The 22,552-nt window shown below is 40.2% G+C and overlaps 1 protein-coding gene across 2 annotated transcripts in view; it reads right to left on the bottom strand.

The window, feature by feature from the left end:
* Nucleotides 1-21,106, bottom strand: part of MRPL3 (mitochondrial ribosomal protein L3) — a 44,541-nt gene extending 23,435 nt beyond the window's left edge. The window contains exons 1-6 of one of the 2 annotated variants that reach the window (XR_009540661.1): nt 20,855-21,106; nt 19,658-19,842; nt 18,528-18,619; nt 16,551-16,649; nt 6,289-6,388; nt 4,681-4,741 (exon numbers count right to left, since the gene is read on the bottom strand). Coding sequence is in view for 1 of the 2 variants with exons in the window: in XM_060149865.1 (XP_060005848.1) it covers nt 4,681-4,741; nt 6,289-6,388; nt 16,551-16,649; nt 18,528-18,619; nt 19,658-19,842; nt 20,855-20,946 (629 nt within the window). In the remaining variant the exon portion in view is untranslated. The remainder of the gene's footprint in view (nt 1-4,680; nt 4,742-6,288; nt 6,389-16,550; nt 16,650-18,527; nt 18,620-19,657; nt 19,843-20,854) is intronic. The other variant, XM_060149865.1, reaches the window with a different exon arrangement.
* Nucleotides 21,107-22,552: the final 1,446 nt, after the last annotated feature.

Below are 22,552 nucleotides of genomic sequence, written 5' to 3'. Positions count from 1 at the left end.
GCTAAAACACCAAGCCGGGGGAACTGTCCAAAAAATGAGAAGCATCAGGGAAAGGATGTAAAAGAATTTAAAAAGGAAAAAGAAAAGCAAGCAAATTCATGTGTGCGTGCACGTACACATGCACAGGAAAGTCAACAGCAAAGAGACAGCTTCCACCAGGACTGGGTGTAGCTGAGACCTAATAAGCCTGCACCCAGGAGGAATCCAAAACATTTCCACATGAGGACAGAGCTCTGTAAATTCGGAAGCACTTACAAGCATCCTGAGGCCGTAATAACATGCCAGCTCCAAGAGCTGCAGCCATTGGCAACATTTAGTGAAAGGTCAAAGTCTGTTTCATTTTGATCTCAAGTAATACCCCGAAAAGGTACGCACACCAGAGTACAGTGCACATGCTACACAAAGTCAAACAGAAAACGGTACTGCAACCCACACAACAATGAGGGTTTTCTCAAATGCAGGCGCCCCTTTTCCAGAGTTGAATGTCAACTACTCTAAATCCCAGGGTTAGTTACTCTCCCAGCTCTCATCAGCCATCTAGTCCTGAGGCTGGCACATGGCTGTACACACTCTTGTGTTCTAGGTACACGATCTTAAAACACAAAACAAAACCAACACACTCTCCTTCCACTTTACACTCACAAGGAGAAGCCTGAAGTTTTAAAAATAGCTTTTAGGAAGCCAAGGAAACCCAACAGTAGCATATGAAATGAAAGCATCTAGTGAACACAGGCACTGAAAGGGTTAGGCTCCAACCCAAGCTAGTCACAAACACTGCCACAGAGCATCTGCTAACAAAGGAATCCGACTTTGCAGGGCTTCCTGAATATCTCATTTACCCTGTAAAATATGTAACCGAATGCACACCTTATTAACTGTGTGTAAATTAACAAATTACCATGAGGCATTTTATCATACGTAATAATTCAGGCATTTAAAAAGTAAAACCATCTGATTCACAACACACACGTCTCCCCACTTACTCAAACCAAAGCTTTACAGCTCCAATATTTTGACTTCTTCACAAGGGTAGGCAGGACAAACGTTTCCAAAAGACCAGTAATTTCAGACGCCCCAGCAAGTAGGAATGAGTTCGCAACAATCAGGAAGCAGGGAGAAAAAGAGGAAGGTTCACAGTCTCTTTAAAGAGGCCCCACTTTCCTCTACTCCACCGCCAACCTAGCCCACTCCACTTCGAAAGAGCTAATCAAAAGTTAAGGCCCCTGGGCTTCCCTGGTGGCGCAGTGGTTGAGAATCTGCCTGCCAATGCAGGGGACATGGGTTCAAGCCCTGGTCTGGGAAGATCCCACATGCCGTGGAGCAACTAGGCCTGTGAGCCACAACTACTGAGCCTGCGCCCCTGGAGCCTGTGCTCCACAACAAGAGAGGCCGCGATAGTGAGAGGCCCGCACAAGGCGATGAAGAGTGGCCCCCGCTTGCCGCAACTAGAGAAAGCCCTCGCACAGAAACGAAGACCCAACACAGCCAAAAATAAATAAATATTAAAAAGTTAAGGCCCCTAGGACCTGTGTGCAATGGCCCGTATTTAAAAGTAGGCAGTAATAATGTGGAAGTGAAGAAATATCTGACCGCATTTAAGAAACCGATGCTGGATTTATCTGGTTTCCTTGGATATAAGAAGCTGCTCTGTCTCAGTCACTGTGACTCTAAGGTTAACCCAGAGCACCAGTGGGCCACTGTTCATTTTCAAAGAGTTCTCAGTCAGAATATTCCAAAAACAAAACAGGCACATAAATCAGTGAAACTACCATCTATGCTGATAGAACACGAAACAAGAATGGACAAGAGCTGGGAAATTGCCTGGTGGTCCAGTGGTTAGGAATGGGCACTTTCACTGCCGTGGGCCGGGGTTTGATCTCTGGTTGGGGAACTAAGATCCTGCCAGCCACATAGACAAGAGCTGATATCTGGAGTTAAGCTTAGCTTAGATCATGTGGATTCTAACAACTGATACCGAACAATTTATTTCTATTTTTTTTAATTTTAATTTTTTTATTTTTGGCTGAGTTGGGTCTTCATTGCTGCGTGCCAGCTTTCTCTAGTTGCAGCTAGTGGGGGCTACTCTTCATCGCGGTGCGTGGGCTTCTCATTGCAGTGCCTTCTGTTGTGGCAGAGCATGGGCTCTAGGTGTGCGGGCTTCAGTAGTTGTGGCACACAGGCTTAGTAGTTGTGGCTCGCGGGCTCTAAAGCACAGGCGCCGTAGTTGCGGCGCACGGGCTTAGTTGCTCCACAGCATGTGGGATCTTCCTAGACCAGGGCTCGAACCCGTATCCCCTGAATTGGCAGGCGGATTCTTAACCATTGAGCCACGAGGGAAGTCCCTGAACAATTTCTTCTTTTTTTTTTTTTTAACTTCTTTATTAGAGTATAATTGCTTTACAATGGCGTGTTAGTTTCTGCTTTATAACAAAGTGAATCAGTTATACATATACATATGTTCCCATATCTCTTCCCTCTTGTGTCTCCCTCCCTATCCCACCCCTCCAGGCGGTCACAAACCACTGAGCTGATCTCCCTGTGCTATGCGGCTGCTTCCCACTAGCTATCTACCTTACATTTGGTAGTGTATATATGTCCATGCCTCTCTCTTGCTTTGCCACAGCTTACCCTTCCCCCTCCCCATATCCTCAAGTCCTTTCTCTAGTAGGTCTGTGTCTTTATTCCTATCTTACCCCTAGGTTCTTCATGACATTTTTTTTCTTAAATTCCATATATATGTGTTAGCATACAGTATTTGCCTTTCTCTTTCTGACTTACTTCACTCTGTATGACAGACTCCAGGTCTATCCACCTCATTACAAATAGCTCAATTTCGTTTCTTTTTATGGCTGAGTAATATTCCACTGTATATATGTGCCACATCTTCTTTATCCATTTATCCAATGATGGACACTTAGGTTGTTTCCATCTCTGGGCTATTGTAAATAGAGCTGCAATGAACATTTTGGTACATGACTCTTTTTGAATTATGGTTTTCTCAGGGTATATGCCCAGTAGTGGGGTTCCTGGGTCATAGGGTAGTTCTATTTGTAGTTTTTTTAAGGAACCTCCATACTGTTCTCCACAGTGGCTGTATCAATTTACATTCCCACCAACAGTGCAAGAGGGTTCCCTTTTCTCCACACCCTCTCCAGCATTTATTGTTTCTAGATTTTTTGATGATGGCCATTCTGACTGGTGTGAGATGATATCTCATTGTACTTTTGATTTGCATTTCTCTAGTGATTAGTGATGTTGAGCATTCTTTCATGTGTTTGTTGGCAGTCTGTGTATCTTCTTTGGAGAAATGTCTATTTAGGTCTTCTGCCCATTTTTGGATTGGGTTGTTTGTTTTTTTGTTATTGAGCTGCATGAGTTGCTTATAAATTTTGGAGATTAATCCTTTGTCAGTTGCTTCATTTGCAAATATTTTCTCCCATTCTGAGGGTTGTCTTTCGGTCTTGTTTATGATTTCCTTTGCTGTGCAGAAGCTTTGAAGTTTCATTAGGTCCCTTTTGTTTATTTTTGTTTTTATTTGCATTTCTCTAGGAGGTGGGTCAAAAAGGATCTTGCTGTGATTTATGTCATAGAGTGTTCTGCCTATGTTTTCCTCTAAGAGTTTGATAGTTTCTGGCCTTACATTTAGGTCTTTAATCCATTTTGAGCTTATTTTTGTGTATGGTGTTAGGGAGTGATCTAATCTCATACTTTTACATGTACCTGTCCAGTTTTCCCAGCACCACTTATTGAAGAGGCTGTCCTTTCTCCACTGTACATTCCTGCTTCCTTTTATCAAAGATAAGGTGACCATATGTGCATGGCCTGAACAATTTCTATATAAACACATTTAAAGGCTTGGTGACTTCATTCCATAGTGAGATAACCTCAACTGATTTTTGAAAAAATACTTCTGTAAGATTTAAAGTTTCCTGGAGATTATCTAGCCAGTACTGGGCTTATCTTAACAGATGGTAAGATATTAAAAAAAAACTACAGTACCCCAAATACCACCACCCAACATAAGTATGATTCAAAGTCAGCATTTCTGTTAGAGTGAAAATTAAGTGTTAATTTCTACCAAATTTGAACCCTTGTTTACACATGACAAAATATTTTGCTTTTATGGAAGAGGTCTCTTCTAGTGCTAAGAGATGATGCCATGCTGTTGAAGACGCCTAAGGTGTAATCCTATTTCTTCTTTCAGCTCATGATAGGATTTTAACACAGTTCCACAAACGCTTTATACAGTTAGTTACCTTAAGGGAACCTTAAGCACAACTATCGCAAATAGTGCAAGATGTTTGTAATTTAACTGCTTCCCTTATCTTTCACCAACAAACCAAATGCCGCCTTTGGTCTTCAAACAGATGTGGGTGCAGCTCACAAGGAACATGAGTTCCTTGTGGGAACTCAGTAATGGACCTTTCTCTTAATCCCATCTCAAGAAGCACACATCTCAGTTAAAAGATGTAACCCAAAGTGAACTCTTCACATACAGCTAATTCGGTGCAATTTAAAAACCAGTACCATCAGTAACATTAAGGATTAGAGTTATGAATGAGAATAATGGTTACTTATCCTTTATTCACTGACTTTGAAAGGCTGCACTTCTTTCACTCACTCTGCTGTGTTTTAATATACAAAGAAAACAAAAGGAAAAAACCTGTTACGTGGACCTACGTTTTGGCCGTGACATCCACATACTGTCCTGGGCGAAAGTGAGCAGCATAAAGAGGAGTGCCTTTATGAAAAGAAAACAAAAAATCAGTATGAAATCAGCCCAAAAACAACTTCATTAAACATAAACTACATACAGGAAGCCTTCTAGCTATCAGATTTCAAAATGTCAGGAGAGTCTCTTCTGCAATTTTAATTATTAGAAATGTCAACAATAAAATAATAAAACTGCTCAACAAATGTATTTTAATGGACTGTATGTAGGCTGAAGTATGGGGCACATGGTGCTGGAGTGGCCAACAGCCCACGGCCACTGGTGCGCTTGTGCCTTCACAGAGGCCAACGTGATACTGGCTGAAACAGGCAACTCCTGTGACAACACTGTTCCTGCTGGTAAATACATGAGATTCTTGGTTGTTTCTGTGAATAACAATATGTTAAGATGTATTTCCTATTTCAAATAAGGAAAATAAAAATAAGAGAATGACTCAAAAAACACTGGGGCTGGATCAAGTCTTTTTTTTTTTTCCTATTGGAGACAAGTTATCCAAAAATAGGAATCAACATTAACATCATCCAGTAAAAGACTTTTTTTTTAAAGCTGGAACCAATGTAGTAGAGAATGTAATCAAAAGCTATTTTTGTTTGTTTAAAACAGGGAGTAAAGTGCTGTAGGTTTAGTGTCCTTAAGGTAGGACCCAACGTGGATTTATATGGGCAGAGAAAAACCTTCATTTAAGAAAAAATAGGGGAGATTAAAAAGTGACCGAATTTCTACAAGGTTGAATGACCTGAACTGCTGATATTTGACCATTTTTCACCCCCCCACACAAAAAATATCATATGGTTTGTGCTACAGCAAAAGTTAATGTGGACTTAATTTTTATACTTGTTAGTTTAATTCCATGTACTTTACCTCAAAGATGAAAAACTTGCACTTCAAAAAATACCTTCAATTCTAAGTTATATCAAGGCTGACTCTACTGCCCCTATTAATCAGGCCTATTGCAATTGTATTCTACTTCAAGAAATTCAGTTCAGGTATTAAAATATCAAATCTTAAAACATCCTTCTACAGTCTACTTGTTAGAGAACTCAAGTTCAAGAGATAGGGAGCTTTTCTGAAGTTCAAAGACATCAAAATGCCATTAACTATATGAACCAATATAATCATAGTGCCAAATCTTACTTTTTCAAGGTGCTATGGTCAGTCACTTTCCTGTTTCAGGCTACATTTTCTCAAATTATCCTATCTCAGTGAGGGTCTATTCTTCACTTAATAAAATGCCAGCCTACAAACAGTGAACTTCACATTTTAAAAGTTCGTTTATTTATTTGGAGTGGCTTTTCCAAATGTGAAACTCTCTGTACATTAAAAACAAAAGTGTTCCTCCCTCTTTCATGGAAAACAAAGAATTCTCTACAGTTCTTTCCACTTAAAAAAGAAAAAGACTTGTTTGTCCCTAGTGGTTAAATCAGTTACAGTTCTATATTTAAAAATAAATGTTTGGGACTTTGTACTGTGAATTCAGCTTTATTGAAAGGGCTTACATTAAACAAATCACATATTTGGGTATTTTTACCTCCCTCTTCTCCCCAACCTCAGATTACCTGGTTTAATTACAGCATTATCTGTTACATTAAAGATTTTAACTTTCTCTTTTGGTGGCAATCCAAGTTCTCGGTAAAATTCCAATATAGATGTAGATTTCTAGAGGAAAAGCAGCACATATAAGTAACACATTAATTACAAAAAGTGGAATTTAATGCCTAGAGATCTAAACTAAGTTACTAACACTCCAGGAAAACAAATTAAAGAGCACTCTGCTTCCCCAATGAACAAAAGAGTACTCTATAGCCCTTAATTAAGGGAGGTGAGATTTTTATCCATCACACTCAGAATTGGCATAGCGTAGCTCATATAAAGAACTGGCATAGTGTAGCTCAAAGTATACGGGGAAAGACTTTTGTTCCACAGGAAAAGAAATAGTCACGCTCATATTTGGATTTTTTTTTTTCTTTTGCGGTACGCGGGCCTCTCACTGCCGTGGCCTCTCCTGCTGCGAAGCACAGGCTCCGGACACGCAGGCTCCAGACGCGCAGGCTCAGCAGCCATGGCCCACGGGCCCAGCTGCTCCGCGGTATGTGGGATCTTCCCGGACCGGGGCACGAACCCGTGTCCATTGCATCGGCAGGTGGGCTCCCAACCACTGCGCCACCAGGGAAGCCCTCATATTTGGATTTTGACTGGAGACCGTCTGTATCAAGAACCCCAATCTTGGGAAATTTGACTCTAATTTCCCTGCTGTGTCCAAGCAGTTGGGAGGAAACATGACAAGTCACATTCAAATGTACAATCAGATTTCACAGTGAGTGCCAGTGTGGCCTGGCCAACCCACATTCCCCTGTTAAATCCCTCTCACACCCACATTCACCTGTTAAATCCCTCTCACTCCCCAAGGCAGCTCCGCCACAACCTCTTAACACCTCCAGCATTCTCCCTTCCTTCTCCCTGCTTTGAGCTGATAATGTTGCTTCTTATTGCACTGAAAAAAACAGAAGAATCGAGAGCTCTTCCCCAAGGTTTTACCACCAAAGCAATCATCACCCTCCCACCCCACTCCAGGTGCACAAGAGGCACATGGGAAGCTTTCAGAGAACACCAAGGCCAAGGCCTCAGCTTGGAGGCTGTAACTTCACCAGTCTAAGGGGGCATCCAGGTGTCAGCATATTTTCAGCACTCCATATGGTTCTGATGTGAATCTGGGGCTGGGAACCACAATAACAGATGAACTGTCCATGTTCTTATTAAAGCCAAATCCTTCACTGTGTGCTGACTCCTACCTCCTCTCACCTACTCAATGGCTTTACTCCTGAAACTGTCCCCACCATCTTCTTAATCAACAATTTCCCCCTTTCCACTCGAACTTTCCTAGCAGCATAAAAGAATCACAATAACTCACATTAAAACACAAACCTTTCCTTGGCCACATTATCTCCTCCAGCTAATCTTTCTGTGCCTGCCCACGACAAGGCTTTCATCAGGGGCTTCCAGCCCCTCGTACTCAATGGGACGTGCTGGTCAAAATCACCAAATGCCCTGGTCACCATGAGCACTGCTTGGCACAGGCAGCTGCTCTCTCCTTGGAAGGCCTCCACTCCACTTCCAGCTACTACTCCCTGGTTCTTTCACAGGCTAATGACCCACTTTTCTAACATCCACCCCAAATTCTACTCTGAACTACAAATTTTTCTGCCCAATTGCCAAGTCAACATTTCACTTTGATGTCACACAACAACTCAAGTTTAACACGTCTAAACTTGAACTCAACACGCTCCTGCCCCGCCAGGCCTGCTCTCCTCGTCTTCCCAATCTCAATAAACAGCAGCTCCATACTTCTGTTTAGACCAAAAATTCTATGGTCACCTACAACTCTTCTCTTTCTCACATCCCATGTCCATCCATCAGCCATTCCTGTAGCCTCTATTTAAACATATAGCCCACATCAGCCACTTCTCACTCCGACCCCAGCCAGCCGTATATCGTCTGGATTATTTCAGTAGCCTCCTATCACGTCTCCAACTTCTATACTCCTGACCCCCTGGTATGTTCTCCATTCACAGGCTGGCATGATCCTTCTAAACTCAAGTTACGTTAGTCTCCACAATGGCCTGCATCTTGTGCAGAAGAATCGAGTCCTAAGTCCTCACCATGGTTTCCAAGGTTCTACACCACCTACTCTCCTCCCAGCTTGCCCTGCCTCGGGGACAATGTGCTCCTTACCAGTCTAAGAACTCACTAAACAACAGCCTCAGGTCCTTTGCACATACTGGTCCCCCTGCCTGGAATGCCATTCTGCCAGATTTTTTTCCCTTTACCTTTTCCTCTCCATAGTCTTAAACTGCCTATGCTATTTACAACTGCAGAAAATGTCTGCCTCACTATTATAGGTACACAGAATAATGACCTGACTTACACACATCATGGAAAGATCATCACAATAAGTTTAGTGAGCATCCATCATCTCATATAGATAAAAAATTAAAGGAAATGAAAACAAATTTTTTCTTTGTGATGAAAACTCTTAGGATTTACTCTTAACTTTCACATATAATGTACAGTGTACAGTGTTAATTATATTTATCATGTTGTACATATATCCCTAGTATTTATTTACCTTATAACTGGAAGTTTGTACCTTTTGACTGCCTTCATCCAATTCCCCCTCCTCCATCACCTGCCTCTGGTAACCACAAAACTGAAATCTTTTTCTATGAATTTGTTTGTTGAAGTATAATTGACCTATAACACTGTGAGCTCCTGGTGCAAAACAAAGTGATGCAATATTTCTATTACACAATGATCACTATTATAAGTCTAGTCACCACCTGTCACATACAAAGATATTACGTAGTTACTGACTATATTCCCCACACTGTATATTTCATATCCATGACTCATTTATTTTGCAACTGGAAGTCTGTACCTCTTAACCTCCCTCACTTATGTCTCTCCTCACGCCTCTGCCAGATTTCTGTATAATATGCTCTCTCACTTCATTCAGGTCTTCACCCAAATATCAACTTACCTTTCCTGATTTTCTACCTAAAATAGCACCACTTTCTGTCTCTTGCAATGCCCTTAGCACACTTTATTAATCTTCAAAGCACTTCCCTCCATCTGTCACAATACACATTTTTTAATTGTTTATCTTCTGTGCAATAGCTTCCCTGTCTCACCCCCAAGCCCACCAAAATGTAAGCTTCTAGAGAGCAGAGACTGTAGTGGCTGCTCCATCCCCAGCTCCTCGCAGGTCCTACTGTCTGCTCTTCCCTCCACCCCTGCTTTTTCGTTCTGCTATTGTAAATATCCTTGAATAGAAAATATCCTTGAATAGAAAACTTTATGGACAACTTATTTCCTTACCATAATGTCCTGTTGTCTTTTTTTTCTGTTTTAATTCTTAACTCTTGATATAGATACTGTAAGACTTACCAAAAAAGCTGTACCACTTCCTGATGTGAAGAGCCTCTTTCATGAGAATATAAGCAATAATATTTATCTTCCTGCTGTTCCCTCTCCCTCTGCTTCCCCTCTGCTCCTAAACGAAGCACCTGCAGGACCCCAATGAGCCACAGTACTCTACGTATGCTTACCTGTGCCTGCCCATGCCAGTCTGTTGGCCTATAATCTCCCCCCGCTATGTACTTCCAAAGCTCACTAAAAGTCTGTTAAATACATGTCTAGTCCCAGGTCCAGTGATAAGCCACACTTATCTGAAGAACATGTATTTGAATATGCAGCAAACTTCAGGTACTTGCTAATTTCAGTTTGAAATAAGAACTGTGCCCCTTTATAACTTACTGAGTAGGCTGTCCTCAGCTGACATGAAATTGGGTGGCATTGGCCTATAAGCAGAGAACTTTAGTTTCTGGATCAGTCCGCAGCCCCCCAAGAATCTCCCTGGAGCCCCCCAGTGGGACTGTGCAACAAATACTGAACAGCTCTGCTCCGGATGTCCACAGAAGATTGTTCTCTACCTCACAGAGTCCCCTCGGGAAGCTATCCTTTCTTCCAACAGTGATAACATACATTCACTCCAGTCATTCTTTATGGTTTCACTTCCCATATGCTGAAATCTAAGACTGATATTCAACATCGCTTTTACCAAGGCCCCTGCTTTTCATCCTCAGGCATACTCACTTCTTCCACAAAAGCAAACACAAAAGTTCATTTAAAAATGTGGCTCCTTGAAAAAGAAATAAAAAGAAATCCAGACTGAAAGGGAAGAAATAAAACTATCACTGTTTGCAGATGACATGATACTATATATGGAAAATCTTAAAAGATGCCATCAAAAAAACTATTAGAATAAATGAATTCAGTAAAGAGCCAGGATACAAAATTAATATATAGAAACCTGTTGTTTTTCTATGCACTAACAATGAACTATCAGAAAGAGAAATTCAGAAAACAATCCCACTTGCAATTGCAAATTATCAAAAAAATAAAATACCTAGGAATAAATCTAACCAAGGAGGTAAAAGACACTTGGACAACTAAAAGACACTGACGAAAGAAAGTGAAGATGACACAGAGAAATGGAAAGATATACCATGCTAATGGACTGGAAGAATTAATACTGTTAAAATAGTCATACTACTCAAGGCAATGTAAAGATTCAATGCAATCCCTATCAAAATACCAATGACATTGCTCACAGAACCAAAACAAAAAATCCTAAAATTTGTATGGAAACACAAAAGACCCAGAATAGACAAAACAATTTTGAGAAAGAAGAACAAAGCTGGAGGTATCATGCTCCCTGATTTCAAACTATACCACAATGCTACAGTAATCAAAGCAGTATGGTACTGGCACAAAAAGAGACACACAGATCAATAGAACAGAAGAGAGAGCCCAGAAATAAACCCACACTTAAATGGTCAATTAATCTATGACAAAAGAGGCAAGAAAATACAATGGGGAAAAGACAGCCTCTTCAATAAATGTTGTTGGGAAAACTGGAAAGCTACATGCAGAAGAATCAAACTGGACCACTTTCTCATATCATATACAAAAATAAACTCAAAATGGATTAGACTTAAATGTAAGACCTGAAACCATAAAACTCCTAGAAGAAAACATAGGTAGTACAATCTTTGACCTAGATCTTGGCAAAATTTTTTTGGATCTGTCTCCTCATGCAAGGGAAACAAAAGCAAAAATAAATAAATGAAATTACATCAAACTAAAAAGTGAAGGAAACTATTAAGACAAAAAGACCACCTACTGAATGGAAGAAGATATCCACAAAAGATATATCTGATAAGGGGTCAAAATCCAAAATATACAAGGAATTCATACAATTTGACAGCAAAAGAAACCCAACAACCCAATTAACAAGTAAGCAGAAGACAAGAACAGACATTTTTCCAAAGACATACAAATGACCAAGACACTTGAAAAAACATGCTCAACATCACTAATCATCAGGGAAATGCAAATAAAACCACAATGAGATATTGCCTCCCACCTGTCAGAATGGCTATTATCAAAAAGACAAGAAACAACAAGTTTTGGAGAGGATGCGGAGAAAAGGGAACCCTTGCACACGGTTGTTAGATATGTAAATTGGTGCAGCCACTACGGAAAACAGTATGGAGGTTGCTCAAAAATTAAAAATAGAAATACCATATAATTTAGTTACTCTATTTCTGGGTATTCTTCCAAAGAAAACAAAAACACTAATACGAAAACATATATGCACATCTATGTTCATCACAGTGTTATTTACAATAGCTAAGATATGAAAGTGACCTAAGTATCCAATGCTAGATGAATGGATAAAGATGTGTATATACGTGTACACACACACACACACACACACACACACACACACACACACAAAATGGAATATTACTCAGCCATGAAAAATAGAAATCTTGCCTGCAACAACATGGATGGGTCTAGAGGATATTATGCAAAGTGAAATAAGTCAGATGGAGAAAGACAAACACCATGTGATTTCACTTATATGTGGAATCTAAAAAACAAATGAACAAAGGTAACAAAACAGAAACAGACTCATAGATACAGCGAACAAACAGGTGGTTGTCAGAGGAGGATGGGGTGGACGGGATGAGTGAAATAAGTGAGGGAGGTTAAGAGGTAAACTTCCAGTTACAAAATAAATGAGTCAGGAGGATGAAATGTACAGCATGGGGAATATAGTCAATAATATTGCAATAACTTTGTATGGTGACAGAAGGTAACTGTGAGGATCATTTTGTAACGTACAGAAATACTGAATCACTATGTTGTGTATCTGGAACTAACAGTGTTTTAGGTCAATTAAACTTCAATAAAAATTTCAAAAATGTGGATCCTTAAAATTATTTTCCTGATGTACTGGATTCAGATTTATTAAATTTTAGAACAGACTTCAATTTTATTTTTGACCTTCACATATTCCACCTGGTAACTTAAAAACATTATTTTATTAATATTGGTTTTTAAGTATTCCAGGAGGCTTATGAGAAAAATCCTGTACTTTTTTTAGTAATACAAAATGGACAAGATAAACATCTTGACTAAGTAACTATAGACTGAGACATAAAAAGGACAAAGGTAATACATACTTCCTGATTATCTTCCAATTTCACTAAAAGTGAATAATTTTTTTCTTTTAAAATCAAAATATCATAAAACTAATTGGGTATCTGCCCTGAGAAAAACCAGATGTTCAAGATGAGTTGAGTCAACAGCAGTGTAACAAAGGGCTTTTTTTCCTCTAACTTCCAAATAAATGATTTCAAAAGGCAATTTAAAAGACTGACAGCAGAGTCACACTTGGATAATCCTATCTATGAGGTTGCATTTTTTTCCTCCCTCTTCAGAGTTCTCTGCAATTATCCTCCTCACAATCAAAATGCTTCTCTGCTCCTAAGATGAATTGATTTAACCAACTTTAAGGCCACTTAGCTTCCTTATTCAAAAACACTATGTACCACATCAGTTTTTATTTATTATAAGGTACACAAATAGCAAAAGCAAAGCAGTCTAGTTTCTTGGAGGCATAAATTCTTTACAGATTAAAAAAAATAACATTCTAGCCCTATTAAAAATAAAACTGATTCAATCAACTCATTTTAGAATGCTTAACTATTTAATATTACCTATTCATAGGTGTCTCTTCTCTCTCTCAAACCCTCTATAATCAATCTACCTGCAGTTTCCCTGAGGGTTACAATGTGCAAGAGAAAGTTTGTATACTTTTAATTTCAAAAATCTTTTTCCTTTCTGAACCAAAATGCTTTACTTTTAAAGAATTCTAGAACTTCATTTTCACATCCTATTCTGATGAAAAGTCATTCAAAGACAAAACTTTTTTCTTAATATTATAATACATGACCTCTGGTCCTAGAAAAATAGTATCTTGAAGAATAAAAGGGCCTCTGTAGCACTTCTATACCAGAGTAGTGAACAGTCTTAAAAGTTTATGTCAGATAAGTGGTTAAAATTCACCACAGTATAAGAATACAGCATCCAAATCACCCTGCTGTGCTATATATTCATTGGTGAGATAAAGCTTAAGGTATGAAAACCAGAGTCTCAAATATCAAAGTAGAAATAAAAGTACTATCGTTTCTGTAATAGTTTAGTTATTATGTTATTTATTTATTTTTTTGCGGTACGTGGGCCTCTCATTGTTGTGGCCTCTCCCATTGTGGAACACAGGCTCCAGACGTGCAGGCTCAGCGGCCATGGGTCACGGGCCCAGCCACTCCGCGGCATGTGGGATCTTCCCGGACCGGGGCACGAACCCGTATCCCCTGCATCGGCAGGTGGACTCTCAACCACTGCGCCGCAAGGGAAGCCCTAGTTATTATGTTAATAAGACTTCATCAATAAGATTATCTTTATCACTAAGTAAAATAGAATAAATTGAGCTGACAAGTTCATTTTTGGAGGGGAACTTTTGTTTTTTCTTAAAAACTAAAATATTTGAGAACCAATGTGAGACTTAGAACTGGGAGAGAATTCACAGACCATCAAGTCCAATTCCTTGTCTTCATGGGTAAGAAAATGGCTGTTCAAAAAGGTGGAGTGAAGGAGCTACTGGCAGCCATGGAAGAACTCAGCTCTTTTGACCCCAGGTCCACTCATTTCCCACTATCGCACAGTCCCAAGGAAGTAATGTTCACAAATCCGCTGGAGCAGAATGGATTATCCCAACAGGACACCTGACTTACAAATACCAAGGCTGTAGAGTCATAAATTTACAAAATTGGTAATGAAATAAAGATGACAGTCCTAACAAAACACAGAAATACAATCAATTAGAAAACAGAGGTGTCTATCAAACTGAAGAACTGTTCACATGATTCACAGGAAGTTGGGCAGATATTTACACACTTAAAAATTTAAACATTTGGCATTTTTAAAAAATGTTTCCCAAAATATCACATTGTGCTTTTAATTACTGTAGTATTATCTGAACCCTGTAGGCAATAATCTGTCAGGAATAGCAGATATTACTATGAAGGCTTAATGAAAAATAAACTAACTATACTACCATAATATGCAAAAATAGCTAAGTCCTCTAATACTTACGAGATAGGCCTATTAAACCATAGGACTCCAATCAGCGCCAATTTGCTGATCAGTATATACTTATAGGACAATTCCACCTGGATTTTCTAAAACACTTTAAACACGTCTTTCCTCCAAAGCAACCCTTTCCTTGTCCCTGTCCCAAGTCATGGCATGAGCACTGACCTGCTGGGTTCTCTTCCCACACGCCCACACTCACCTGGTCTTTTATAATCCCTGCCTCTTCCAAGCCCAATGCAACTGCTCTGGGGCAAAAGACTTTTATCAACTCTCCCTGAGGGCTTAAAACAACCTCCTAAATGTCCTCCCTGCACTTGGCATCTTCTAATTTAGTTAACCATGATAACAATTTGACCACTGCCCTGGTTAAAGAATTCAGAAAGTTCCTCAAAGTTTACAAGATGAGGTCTAAACTTGTTAGCCCTCCATCCTGACAACCCCGCCTGTCACACCTTTATCACATTCTCCCCGACTGCACACTAAGATCCAGACATATGGCCCTTCTCTTACCAAGCACCAATGCTCTTCCATGCATCTGCTTCTGCAGAGCCCACTCTGCCTGGCATGCCTTTAGCACCCACCCTCCTTTCTGGTCTTCTCCCTGTGAAACCTCCTAGAATTCCCACAAGCAGAATTCGCTAATGTGCTTGTTGCATTTATAGTACTGTGTTGAGATAGTCAATTTATTAGTCCACCTTCCCTATGTATTCCCAAAGGGTGCATGTCAAGACACAATTAACAAAGTAAGGCTTTCAGAGTCTAACTGTCACTCTACCTCTTATTGGTGGGTGTCCCTGAGGGAGTTACTTAACTTCGTTATCTTTAGAGTCTGAAAAAGTAAGTTAATAAACGTAAAAGACTTAATGCCTACATACCCAGCATGTAATAAGTGCTCAAAAGTTAACTATGACAAGGAATAGGAGGCAATCGATAAACACTTGTTAGTTTTGACAGCTGCACAGAACAGGTTGTCTCCTAACTTTCATTCATATTCATTTCATAAATAATTTATAATGGAAAAATGTTAATCTAGAGACAAGCAACATTTTAGTAAACCTAAAGATGTTTTAGCAGCCATTAGTGAAAACCATCACCATTTCTAGAAAGGCATTCTCTGCTTTTAGTCATCCCCAAACCCCCCAAAATACTAATTGTGCAGATTTTTTTCACATTTAAACTACAAACTCAGCATTCTATTAGTATTCTACTTGGGAAATACACTTTATTCAGAAAAATCTGATGTGACTTCATACACAGCTTTCTTCCCAATACTGAAAACTTCTAATATATGAAAAATTAATCCTCACATGCTGTTGGAGTCAAGAGTTGAGACAATTTAGAAAAAAAATGAAAATAAACATAAAACAACCACAAAATAATCAAATAGCTACCATCTTTTGAGTGTCTGTTACATGCCAGGCACATGTGAAAAGTCTCACGTAATCCTGGTACCAAACCTCTTATTAGGTAAGTAGTATTTTTATCCACATTTTACATCTGGGCAAATACTGAAGCTTAGAAGGTGAAGTTACTTGTTCCAGACAGTGAAGGGAGGTACTGGAGCAAACGCAAAGTCTCCCAGACTCCTGGGGTCAGTAGCTCTATCAGACTGCCTCCCCCCAAATCCACAGTTCACCTCCTGGACAAGTCTGTGGCTATGGGATATCCTCAAAACTTAAAAGAATTCAGAATCTCAAAGAATTCAGGTCTAAAACTAATGAAAGGCACTATTCTAGGAATGAAAGTGCATCCTTACATGGAAACGTGATACAGTTTTTCCTCCTACAGTCAGGGCTGCCATTTTTCCATTATGATTTTCCTTTGGAGTATATTTTAGGACGTGACAGTCTCGTACCTAAAAAAACAAACATAAAAAAACTAAGTATGTGCCAGGACACATGCTAACATTACATACCAGCCACACTGAGGCCCATCCAATCCATCTTATCTCACCATACCAACCACACTCTTAAAAAAACACTGTCAAATACTGAATATAAGGCAAACAGAAAAGTGCATAAAACATAAATATACAACAAAATGAGTATTTATAAAGAAAATATGCATGTAACCACTACGCATGTCAAAAATCCCCCAAACCTCTGTGTCTCTTCCCAATTCCCCCCTCATACCCATTCCTCCTCCCCACCCTTTTTACCCCTAGAGCAGTGGCTCTCGAAGTGTGGTCCCCAGGCAAGCAGCATCAGTCACCTGGGAACTCTGTGAAAATGCAGGTTCTCAGGCCTCAGCCAAGACCTACTAAATCAGAACCTGTGTTTTATAAGCCCTCCAGGTGATTCTGAGGTAAAGTCTGAGAAGAACTGTCCTAGAAATAACCACCTCTCTTGACATTTATGGTAATCATTTAACTTTTCATTATAATTACTACCTTTGAAAGTATTGTTTAATCCTATAGTTCAGTGCTGCCTGTTGAACCTTTATGTAAATGGAGTCAGACCACAAATACTCCTCCATATTTTCCTGCTTTCACTCAAGATTCTATAGGTAAGGTTCTCCCATACTGTTGTGTGCGGCTCTATTCTGTCCATTTTCATTGTCACCCAGCACTCCATCATGTAAATACACCATGATTTATTTACCCATTCTACCATGATGGACATGGGAGTTATTTCTACTTTTGGAGTATTAAGAGTAATGCTGCTATAAATCATCTGTTCACATTTTCTAGTAACACTCAGGAGTGGAACTGGGAGACCACTGGTTCACGTACCTCAACTTTTCCATAATGCTAAACTATTTCCTGAAGCAGCTGTACCAATTTACAATCCCACCCATCATCCCTAAAAGCTCCCAAAGTTCTGTAGAGTTCCAGAAACTATAATCCTTTCCTTGATCATTCAGAGTCAGTAAAAACTTACTAAGGGCTTACAGGCCACCTGTGTCTGTCAGCACTGGAAGCACTTACATGCATGAGGTCTCATTTTACTCCCCATCTCCTCCCTAAACGCTTGTCTAAGGCCTGACTCCAATATGAACTGAGCTGTTCAAAGTGATCTGGGCAATGAAGGTCTCAACTTTATCAGTGATCTTTTTATAATAATGATAAAGACAATAACAGCTAACATTTATTGGACATTTAATATTGTTTTAAATTTTAAGTGCTTGACATTTAGAATCTTGTGCAAGCCTCACAATAACCCTTTGAGGGAGATCATAGTGATTTCTTCTACAGAATAAAATTATTCTTTTACAGATAAGACACAGTGCTCCAAGGAACACAGCTAGAAAATGGCAGAACCAACATCTGAGGTATTCTGGTTCCAGGGCCTATATTCTTAAGCATTAGAGCTTAACCTTATCTCAGAGAACAAAATGTTACTTCCCCAGACAAAAGTGTTACATTCTGAGTTAGTAAAGAGATCAAAATTACAATTTTGAATTGAAAGAACTCCATAAATGAAAATAAGATGGGACTGAGATTTTTTCTGATTATGAATTAAACTAGTAGATCTGTAAGAAGCTAGGTTACAATTTTTTTTTAATTAATTGCCCCAGTTATCCCAATGCCAGTATAAAGAAAGCCACCACTCAGGCATGAGTGAGAACATTCACTGACACCATCAGAAGTAAAGCTCTTTTACAGTATCTATGCTCGACTTTACCTCTTCTTCACCACACAGTCAAATGTTTCAGGATACAAATATTGGCCATTTAGGTTTGCACAAATAGATCTCAGCACACACATAGATTTGTTACATCTTCTGTTTCTTACCTGAAGTAATGTGACCACATGCTTCTGACCATCTTTGGTCCACAAGGGCATCATGCCTAACTTCATTGCAATAAGGCCTACTCTAGAGGAACCTGGCAATTAAAAACAAATCAATACTCACACAGACTTTTCAACATTTGTCAACACGATACAATGGTATTTCCTAAATTTTGCTTTCATATAAGGAGGAAGCAGATAAGAAACATGCTGATATATTCATACAGTAAAATACAACTGTTCCTTACAGATATAAATGCCTTCAGCCATACCTGACATAATATACTGGTACTCAATAAATCTCTGTAAAATAAAAAATATAAGAAAACCGTACAAAATAAAGAAAATAGTTAAACTGATATATTCTGGTATTTAAAATAGTGGTATTAATAGAGGGCATGATAAATCCATCATTATGCTTTGCTTTCCTAATATCAATTCATATCCAACCTCATTAATTAGGGAACATCTACTTCTCAAATTCTAAGAAGTTAGCTGGAGTTACTGAGATGACACAAGTGGTCATGTTGCTAAAATATGTCAGCATCCACCATGACACTTAGATTTGTTGCATAAATTGATAAAGTTGCTCCACTAAGAATTCTAGCCATTAAACAATTCAACAGCCACAATAACCCCCAACCAACGACAACTCCATGAACAGGAAAGGCCTTATGCTTTTTGGTCTGGCCACACATGGATTTAGCACTCTACCAGGCACACAGAGCTGATTCTGGGGTTATGCTTGGCAGGCGTGGAGTGGCAGAATACCCCAGCTACAAACGTCTGTGTGATACCTTACAGTTTAGATCACACTCTTCCAGCTTTTCTTCCCTGATTTATTTTATATTATTTTTCATCTGAAGAAAACAAGAAAACGTTTGCAGAACAATTCTCTTTTCACCTACAAAGCAGTTTCTTGAGGAAGTCTTGATGATCATCAGACAGTCACTAACAGTAGACTAGGATGCTGGAAATATACTTGCAAAGCAAACCATAATGAAATAGACACACTTAAGACATGAAAAATAAATTAAAGAGATGATAAATTGATTCAGAAGTCACTACGATTTTAAACGTGCCAGTCAGACAGTAATTAGGCGATGAGAACACAACATATACAAAATAACCACCTGGTTCCCAAGGATGTATAGGCCACGGCTCATCTTTCAGAGGACAGAGTTTACTTGCTAATTGGGCTTTATTTTCATCAGAGACCAACTGCTTAACAAAGGGAATATTTTCTTCAGAAAGATGCTCATCCCACCAAGTACCACTCTTGCCATGGAGACTTCTAACCAAAAGCCAGATGTCTGTTCTGTAAAAATAAAAATTAGAAAACAAAGCACAATTCAAAAGGTTCCCCACTTAATGTACAGAAGGGAGGTCACATGAGTTGGAAAGTGTAGTCAGGGCCTTTGGAAAGGGTTTGGATTCTGTTCTAGTTTCTTCCCTGACATTCCTCATGATAATAATGGGGCTCATATTTCAACTGTTAATAGTTACCCTGGAGGAAAAGTTCTTCCTCTTCTCCTCTGGGATAAACAGATTTCTAACAGAGTAGTCCTATGTAGACAAGAGAAGCCACAGGTCCACTAGAACATGTACGTTAACAGTTTACATCCAGTAGAGGTGACAAAATGTGGGGTTACTGATCCTTCTCTGATAAACCCCTGTAATGACATGGCCTTGGCTCAGAGTGGTGAAGAAATTGGGTGTGCAAATTCTAAAATCCATAAAAGACATGACCTGTGACTAGCTGAACACACCAAGAGAGACCTTACGGGACGGAGGTCAGGAAAGAGATGTGTAATTCTTGCCAGGAGGGTCGGAAAAGAAGTAAATCTTCCTGCGATCTATCTCTTTTGTAGGCATGTAGATACATCCAGGCTAGAGTCCCAATTTTTCACTTATTAGTTAAGTGACCTTGGGCAAATCACTTTTCTCTAAGCTTCCTTTTTACCTGCAAAGCGGAATAATGATAGGACAGGAAAATGATGGTATCTGTAAAACGGACGATAGCAGCTCTAAGGTGAGGCTACATGACGTAAGGAGCCTAATGTTCCTAAAAGAACATTTATTACACAGTAAACGCTCACTAATTGGCAGATAATATTATTGCTGTTGGTAATGCTTGTTTTAATGCTCATCAGCATTAAAAAGCAAAAAACCCCACGCCTCCAATCCTTCAAAGGGCACGTCCTTAGAGCAATGATTCTTACTCTTCAGGCCTGGACGGAATCCCCTCCTACCCCACGCCGGGCCAGGTCACAGCCCGAGGCCACAGGTGCAGGCACCACGCCGCACCCTCGTCTGTCCTCCGCACCTACCTGTTCTCCGAGCCCCGGGCAGTGCCCAGGCCGCCCGCGCCGCGGTCCAGCACCCGGGCGCCGGTCCGAGCCAGCAGCCTCCAACCGGGCATGACTAGGCCGGAAAGGCGCAACCCCTTCACCTCCGGGCGCCCCGCCGCTCCGCTTTCAGGGCGTCCCAGCGCCGGCGACCCAGTCCGCAGAGCCCTCCCGAACCGTCCAACCGGCCGCCCCCCACTGCCCTTTCGGACGAAGAGCTGGAGGAGCCACTTCCGGTCCGTTCGCAAAGCGCGCCGGGGCCGAGGTGAGCCCCGGGAACTAGAGTTCCGCTTCCTGAATAGTGCTACGTCGGGATCGAGTCGGCTGGGGAGGGTGGGGTCTAACTGACTCGGCTCTCCAGGGGTGGAAAAAAAAGGATGCTCGGAGTTTAAACTTTAGGAGAATGAGGCGAACTAGGGACAGGCTTCCTAAGGAAACGAAATCACTTCTAAGTAATGTCTGTTGTGGGGCAGCTCATTGTACTAAGCAGCGCTTGATAATCTTACATTGGCTTACGTTCAAAACAGCCCCGAAGGGAGGCACACAGACTTAGAGTTTTGGTGCTGGTCCAAAATAGCACATCCAGCAGGTGGGCAGAGTCAGCACTGAAACAGTGTTGGAATGTACTAGTAGAATATGGCCAAGTTGATGATGTGTGACTTCCAGGGGTGAATCATAAAAGGTATTGCTACTGTGTCTTGGGCTCTTGGACGGCTCCCTATGGGGAAAGCCAGCGGTCATGTACTGCAGACACTCAAACAGCCCTGTGGAGAGGCCCATGTGAAGAGGAACCAATTTTCCAGCTAGGAGTGAACCACCTAGGAAGGGGATCCTCCAGTCCCAGGCAACCTTTCAGATGATTGCAATTCATGAAAAACTTTGAGCCTGAACCACCCAGCCAAGGAACTCATGGGCTCCTGACCAGAAGAAACTGCCACAGAGAATAAATGATTACTCTCATTTTGAGTCACTAAATAGATACCTAATACACCTTAAGTGCAAATAAACCTAATCACCATGGATGTATCTTGGGCATTCATTCTATTACTCCAAAAGTTTGTTTCCTTCTTGGTCAAATGTGTGTTTTTAGAAATTCAGAAATAAAAACTTAAAAGTTTAGCTATTTCAAGACCCTCTTTTATTCAAGATCTGGCTACCCTAGCTTAAAAAGTCCAGGCAATGGTCAATTCCTGGTAACTACTTGGACTGTTCGCTAAAAATAAAAATTAGAAAACAAAGCACAGTCTCTAAATGTTTGCTTTGTTTTCTCATCTTAGCCTGGCTTCCCAGTTATTTGAGAATAGCCCTTTATTGAACAAGCATGTCTTGAGGTGTGCTGTATGCAAGAAGCTGGAAATAAAAAGACTTGCCTATTACTGCCAGTGGCTAGCATTTCTTGTGCATATAGTATGCTATTATATGTGCTGAGTATTGTGGAAGCCCATTCGTCAGAGACCACCAGGGGCACGCCCAAACTCAAACAAGGTTAAGTTTAATTAGCTTGCTGCAGCAAGAGAGAGCATACACCTGAGGATGTCTCTATACAAACGAGTTATAAGATTTAGACTTATGCTGGGTGGCATCAGGAAAACAGGGACTTATTTTGGAATGGATGCTATCAAGGACAATTCAGCATTTGGGTGTCTCAATACTTTTGTTCTGGAGGAACGAAGGAAAAAG

Source organism: Lagenorhynchus albirostris, chromosome 5, assembly GCF_949774975.1.
Source record: "Lagenorhynchus albirostris chromosome 5, mLagAlb1.1, whole genome shotgun sequence".
Classification (NCBI taxonomy): domain Eukaryota; kingdom Metazoa; phylum Chordata; class Mammalia; order Artiodactyla; family Delphinidae; genus Lagenorhynchus; species Lagenorhynchus albirostris.
Note: the sequence above shows the minus strand (reverse complement) of the source record. Positions and strands in the feature narration are given on the sequence as shown.